Below are 7634 nucleotides of genomic sequence, written 5' to 3' on the forward strand. Positions count from 1 at the left end.
AGTGTTTATTTTCAACCATTACATGTGGTGTATGACAGCTGATGAATGAAATATAGAGAGTGGTGATCACATTGTGGGCTTGGTGGGGTGAGGCCCCATCCACTTTTCCCCTGGAAGACAAAAGAAAGAAAGATTAGACAATTAACAGTTTGTCACCTAAAATTTCAATATCCTACAGTTGCTTTGGAATTCATGGTTAAAAACATGTTACGGCGCAATAAATCATCACCATCTATGGTGTAACCACTAGACTATAAAAGATTAAATGTGACAGGAATATACCATTCACTAGTCGGTTCAATCATCAACCGGTTAAAATCGGTTAATCGACAAGCCATAAATAACCATGTGTTCAAACAAACATGACAAAGGCCTTTTTTTTAAACAAGTCTTTACTGACAGATAATTCAAAATGCTTTCCGTCATTTTGACAGAAAAAAGTGTTCAACTTTCCATAAAAAAGTAAATATGCAGCTGTGATATTAACCCTTCAAATAAGGCCCCTTGTTTGAGGTAAAGCCTTTTTTGTGTTCTCCCCGTGTGCTCAGGTTTCCCCCCACAATCCAAATACATGCAGGACAGCTGAAATGGAGACACAACATTTTCCGTAGAGTGTGAATGTTTACAGAGTGCGCATTACACAGTGACCTCTGTGGTGTTTTATTGCGTGTCGTGGCGTCGCAGCGTGTCTGTCTAGGACACTCTGTTCTTGTGATGGACTGGCCACCTGTCCATGGTAGGGTTTTCATGCCTTTAGACCGAGACGCTGGGATGGGCTCCAGCATCCCTGCGACCCAACACAGGACAAGCGGTGAGGAAAATGGATAGATGGACCGATATGTTCCTCAACACTAGGTATTAATAAACACAACACCTGTTTCTCCGAACTCGTGCTTGTCAGTCATCCATGTTTAATCCATTCCCAGGTTATATAGCACTAAACATAGACTATGACTGAAAATTAAGCAAAACATTCCATTCTTAAGTCTTGCGTGAGGACATTTTATATGCGTGCAGTGAGCGAAAGCGAGAAGCACGCAAGACCTGATGTAACACTGTGTGTTACTGAAAACTCAAACAAACACATATGAAATGCTTACAGAAAGCATGCAGAATGATACCCTTCTTCTAATGTTACTCATGCAGAACGATAGGCCCTACATCTCTTATGTTACTCAAGAGTCCAGACGCTTGCATATAAAAACTCCTCGCACGTAGCTTACGCATGTAAACTCTTCACATACATACAGTAGCCTACACTTATGAAAAGCTCATGCACATGTACAAACTCTGCATGCTGACACCTTTGACATTCTTGTTGGCGACTTCTGCACGCCGTGCGCCTCAGCATGCGCTGATCCCGCTCTGAGATTTTACATGGCCTTTAGACTTTAATACAACCCCAAATCAAGAAATGTTGGGACATTTGCAACAAAAACAAGAATCTGTGATTTGTTAATTCTCTTTCAACTTTATTTAACTTACAAAATATTTCCAATGTTTTCACTGAACAACTTAATTGTATCTTGTAAATATAAACAATTTTGATGGCTGCTACACACTCCACAAAAGTTGGAACAGAGGCAAAATAAAAAAGTGAAAAGCTTATAGAATATCCAAGTTAAACTCTTTTGAAACAGTCCTCAATAAGGTGAACTGGTAGTGAGGGCATCGTGATTGAGTGTAAAAGGAGCATCTCAGTCTTTTTCAGCATAGATGGGTCATGGCTCATCATGTGCCAAATATCATGAGTGAACTGTCAATTCAAAAATCACATTTCTCAATGCAAGATTGCAAATAATTTAGGTCTTTTACCATGTACTATACATAATATTGCAAAATGATTCAGGGAATCCAGAGAAATCTCAGTACATGTAGGGCAAGGCAGGAAACCTTTGTTGAATGTGCATGACCTTTTGGCCCTCAGATGGCATTGTTTTAGAAACCGTCATGCTACTGTGTTAAATATAACCACATGGCCTCAGGATTACATTGGAAAACCGTTGTCACTAAACAGCCTGCTGCTGCATCAAAGAATGCCACTTCAATCTCTGTTAAGGAAGGAGAAAGCTATACATCTGTTCAATGCAGAGATGCTGGTGAGTTTTCTGGGCCGGAACTCATCTCAGATTATCCAAAAGACAGTGGAAATGTGTGCTGTGGTCAGATGAGTCCATGTTTCAGCTTGTTTTTGGGAAACACGGACATCTCTGTCCCAAAGACAAAACGGACCATCCAGACTTTTATCAGCGATAGGTACAAAAGCAAACATCTGCCATGGTATGGAGGTGCTTTAGTGCAAACGAAATGGCATGTTCAAAATCGGCTGCAAAAGCCTTGATGACGACACACTTAGTGAAGTTCATAAACGTAATTTAGCTAGCCCATCTAATCTTACCAATCAATAGCCACCACCAACCAGCGTATATAAGCAGCTGCTCTCCTCAGTCTCAGCTGTTCCAGCATCCCACCACCTCCCCAAACTCCAACTTTATCTTAGGTACCTTGCCCTACATAATCATATCCTATATTTAGTCACTGTGGGGGTATATCAGAGCTCGAGTTGAAGCTGCTTTATCGAGCCCTCATCAGTGGACAGCAAGCCAAATAAGTTTAACCTAATATCTTATAACTCGTTAAATTCTCATTGGTCAGATTCTGTGATGACAAGGACGTGTGTTGGGTGTTTTTTCTTAGACAAGTTCCTGTATTTCACCAATCTTGATATTGAATATCTGATATTCAAACAAAACACAAAACATTAACAAATAATTAAGATTATGCTATCTAGTAAATATATTCTTATTGTATATAAGTAACAGTTTGGAAGAAAACGTTCTGGTTAACCTATTGCTTATATTTGGAAAAAATTGTGTGGTCTGCCATGAATGTCTTTGTCTAGTCACTGTTGTGTAAGGTTGTGCTTCCGTTGCCTGTCTGCATGTTCCTGTTAAGATTAAAGTTTATGTTTATTGTGATCTTCTGAGTCTTCAGCCTGTTCCTGGGTCACCAACCGTGACAGTAGAATGTCAATTTTAATTTTGCAAGTGTAATCTATATGTGGTACATTACATAGGCCTTTGAATCTTCACTCTGCCAGAGACTTTTAATGCATAAATAACTAACACACATCAAATTTTTATTTGGAAGTTTTTGAAATATACAGAGAATGGAGGAGCAGTGTTCACATTGTGGCTGCGAGATTAGTAGGATGAGGCCCCATCCACTTCTCCCCTGGAAGACAGAGAGAGAGAGAGAGAGAGAGAGAGAGTGGACAATGATCAGTATATCAACTAAGATTTTAATCTCCTACGGTTAGTTAGGAATTGATGGTTTAAAACATGGCACAGGACAATAAACATCAAGAAAATTGTATGGTAAATATACAAATATAATAAAATAAATATAATAAAAAACATTTTTCCATTAATGCACATTTTATTAGCACTAGCAACCGATTAACATATTTAACCCGTTAAAATTCACAAACATAATTCAAAATGCTGTTCATCATTTTGACAGGAAAAAAGAGAGAGAAAAAAACAAGATTTAAAGATGTCACATGTTCAGTCTGTTTGTCACATGTCAGTCTTGCTTGTGTTTGATTTGTTCCTTTGTTCAGTTTCCCGCCATTCCTTTGTTCCCATGGTTACCCTCTTAGTTCATTCCTCCCAGCTGTGTCTAGTTAATCATCTTGTTTCTGTTCACTACTTAAGATGCACCCTCACCTTCAGTCTTTGTCTAGTCACTGTTATATAAGGTTGTGTTTCCGTTGCCTGTCTGCATGTTTTTTTGTGTTAAAAGGTTAAAATTAAAGTATGTTGTTTATTGTGATCTTCTGAGTCTTCAGCCTGTTCCTGGGTCACCAACCGTGACAGTAGAATGTCAATTTTCATTTTGCAAGTGTAATCTTTATGTGGTATATTACATAGGCCTTTGAATCTTCACTCTGCCAGAGACTTTTAAAGGTCCCATGGCATGGCATTTTTCTATTATTTTATAATGTTTCCTGAGCTGTACTTATATTGTTAGTATGACTTTTACATCATAAAATGTCATAATTTAGAAATAAAAGGCATTTTTTCTATACTGCTGTTTGCCCTGTGGCTGAATGCCCTGCTTCAAGAGGCGTGTCTGCTGTGAGACTTCAGTAAAAACACCCACTGTTGTGATTGGCTGACATCTTTGCATTTTATATGAGCGGAGGGGGCGTGGTTTATCGAGGCACGAGCAGGCACGAGTCTGCCAGGGAGACGGATGGACCTGAGTTCACTTCACATCAGTTCTCAGCATGTCTGAACTGTTTTAGTTACAGCATATACTTTAGGTTATTAGTCTATTTCTAGTCGGAGGGACTGTCACTCATGTCAGAAAGTTAGTAACTTTAGTAAATTATGGATCAGCGCTGACTGGAGACACGAACCGTTTAGAACGATTCAGTCCGATTTGGTGAACTGATTCGGTTCACTAAAAAGAACTGGTTCAAAAGAAAGATCGTTCGCGAACCGGACATCACTAATGTATCAGAGACTGAGCTCAGCGATTGCTAACAAAGTTATTTATAGTAACTACTGAGTTATGAGAGCGCTGTCAGTCAGCGCGAGTTTATTGTGTTTGTATCTGAGAGTTCTGAATAAACAGTCACACCGAGTCCGTCTCTTCATCATTATTCTACCAACTTTGTAACACATGCAAAGTACCATTACAGCTGTCGAGATGAACGAGTTAAAAGTAAGTGTTGATAATAGCATTATTTTTAAAATAAAATAAAAGCGTCAGTGACGCGCGTTGAGTACACAGCGCAAACAAAGACACAACAGCAGTAATCGGATGTAATCCAGTTTATTGTGGGGCTAGGCTGGCTAGCCCGGATATGCTCAAGCTTACCCCCCTTCTGCTTAATCTCACGCCGCGTTTGGTGCCTCCGCTGTGGGCCAGATGCAGTACTGTGGGTCGGGGATGTTGAAGGCCGAGCTTCGGCGTGTGTGAGGTTTATCTCTGCTGATGTTGAGCAGAAACTCATGACTGTATGCACATTTTAGAACCGATAGACGCGACGAGGACGTACAAAAACACTGACTCACAAGATATAAAACACGAAAACACCGTTCTGTCGGGAGAGAGAGAAGCCGCATTGTGTGCACGAATAATAAATAATTAGCTACACATCAGAAATCACTGATCACAGATCAGAAGGAACTGAAAAAAGACTTCTGTTTTCATTTGTACATCCAAACACTAAGAAACTGCCAGCGTTCACTCGTTCACAAGCAATGATGCAATGATCTCTCGACGAGCGTTTGCATGGGCGTGCCAGATTCTCTGGGCGGAGGAAAGGGAGGAAACCGTGCCTGCTTGGACGTCAAACCAGGAGACTTCAGGATTGGCTAGTCTGGCCTGTCATTTTCTCAAAGGCAGAGAAAGACAGCCACAACTCGGTTTTACACCGATCAACATTTCTATCCACTTGGGGACAATATTCAGGCTAGGGGAACTCATATTAATGTTGAAAAACCTCATAAAATGAAAATTTCATGCCATGGGACCTTTAATGCATAAATAACACTACTTTCCATACAAAGTAAATGCATAGCATAGTTTTAGTATAGTTATCATTAACACAATTAAATCTTCTTCAAAACTTTTTGCATCTTAAATCTGCAGTCGGTTAATGGGTTAATCAGTTAACCATCTACATTACTTATAGTTACCAATGAAATAAGCCATGAGCTCAAATCGGTCAGAACCAAAGAAGACCTCAGCCTTCCCGTTCACATGACACACAATGAATGGAAGACCAAAGCACTGCAAAAATGGGGGGGGGGGGGAACTGTGTAAGGATGTTTTACTATAATTATTTACCACAAAAACATTTTGGTGTGAAAGAAAAAGGGTACAGAGATGTAACTAAAAGCACTGACCTTATACTCAAGTGCTTCCAGTGTGACACTCTTCAGCTTGTCTTTGATTGGCTGAGATTTGGTGAGAGTCAGAATTTCCTCCACCTCATTGGTTGAGAGACCTGCCTTTAATCCTGCCTGTGCAAAACAGAAAGACATTTGGGAACACTATAAATTACCAGACGATTTTGTTTTATTGTCTTCGCTAGATAGATGACGATCTCCATCTTAGAGCTAAAATATATGGTGACATTTCCTTTAAAGATCGTCATGTACCAGTAATTTTTTTTTAAGTTTACTTTGAGTTAATTCCTAGTCTTAGGTATATGATACCTCAGTGAGTGAGGCAGGCAGGGTAATGTCCTGATGAGTGTTCCACATTCTTTTCCAGAGCTCTCTAGACACCCTCTCCACCAGCATATCTCCCTTTTTGTCCTTCTCTGCTACAGCTGTCACAAAACGCATCGGAATCAAAGAGTCTAATATGGCAAGAGAGAAAAAGGAGAATAAAAGAGATGTGATTTACTTTGAAACACTCCTGTTTTAGAGTGTAAAAACAATCTTACTGTACGTGGACAAGTTAAGTGCCAAAATTTAGCACTTAAGTTTAAATTTGCACAAAATGTAGCATGCCTTTGTAGGGGCCTCCAATGTCAGGGAAAAATCCTTTCCCATTGAACAATAAATAAATTAAATCCCTAGAAACAGCACAAAATTCCTTTTCTTTATGAAAGAAAGAAAACAAGTATAGTCTGGTCATGAGTGCCATTGCAGAGAAACAGTGGCTTGGATACCTTTATCAGAAAGGGTTGCCGGTTTAAACATAGGGACCTCAAAGTATTCAGACAGCAGCTTCAGATCTGAGGCCATGTACAGAAGCTTATTAGGGATCAATCCAGGGGGCCGGTTACCTAGGAAAAGAACTAACTTGATTCATCTATAAAAAATACAATACAGTTTACATGTATGCTACAAATTCTACTTCCGCGTTGAGATTATTGCTCCCAGTAGCTTCACAATTAGTTTTTTTTAATAGAGTGATTAATTATAAAATAGATACATTTACCATCTTGAATATCTAAAAACCTATGATCATTAATGTGACATACGAATATACATTTTGTAGTTGTGATTATGACATTTCCCCATTACCTGAGCCGTTTATGACTCCTCCTAAATATGCTGGTTTCAATTTGAGGTCGATATTCCAAACATTTCTATAGCGAAACAGCACCTTAACACACAAAATCAAAAAACTACATAAAAATATCTTGAGGAGATTGGATTCCAATCAACTATGTTAATGGCGAAAAATATTACACACCTCAAATGCCAGCCAGGAGTAAGGAGAGGCAACATCATAGTATAACTTGACCACTTTTCCGGAACTGAACATCTGTAATGAATAAGCACATTATAACATTCACAAACATTAATAGGTTAGCATGTGGACAATTTCATTTTTCCCGCAATGCCATGTTGAACCAGGTACAGAAACACAGCGATACACCGATACACAGCTTCTTCAAGGTCTGAGTTGGTCGAACTCTAGCTCTGAACAGGAAACGTTCTCAAAACATAATGATACACATAAAATCCAACAGTTGTTCTTACTAAGACTTTTTAGTTAACGTTACTTAATGTCCAATAATTTGTTGAACTTGCTTACATTTTTTTAGTTATCTGTACTGTTTGCATGCTATGCCTTCGTTACTTAGAAAACCCACTGGTTTG

At 39.1% G+C, this 7634-nt stretch overlaps 1 protein-coding gene across 1 annotated transcript; it reads right to left on the reverse strand.

The window, feature by feature from the left end:
• Positions 1-66: 66 nt before the first annotated feature.
• LOC307139225 (glutathione S-transferase kappa 1-like) lies at positions 67-7296 on the reverse strand (the record flags this gene model as incomplete). The annotated part of the gene is made up of 7 exons (XM_079838115.1): positions 67-110; positions 5712-5805; positions 5922-6038; positions 6234-6379; positions 6695-6811; positions 7053-7134; positions 7225-7296. The coding sequence occupies 7 exons, from the start codon at positions 7294-7296 to the stop codon at positions 67-69; spliced, it is 672 nt and encodes a 223-aa protein (XP_079694241.1).
• Positions 7297-7634: the final 338 nt, after the last annotated feature.

This window comes from Gobio gobio (genome assembly GCF_949357685.1).
Source record: "Gobio gobio genome assembly, chromosome: 15".
NCBI classification, from domain to species: domain Eukaryota; kingdom Metazoa; phylum Chordata; class Actinopteri; order Cypriniformes; family Gobionidae; genus Gobio; species Gobio gobio.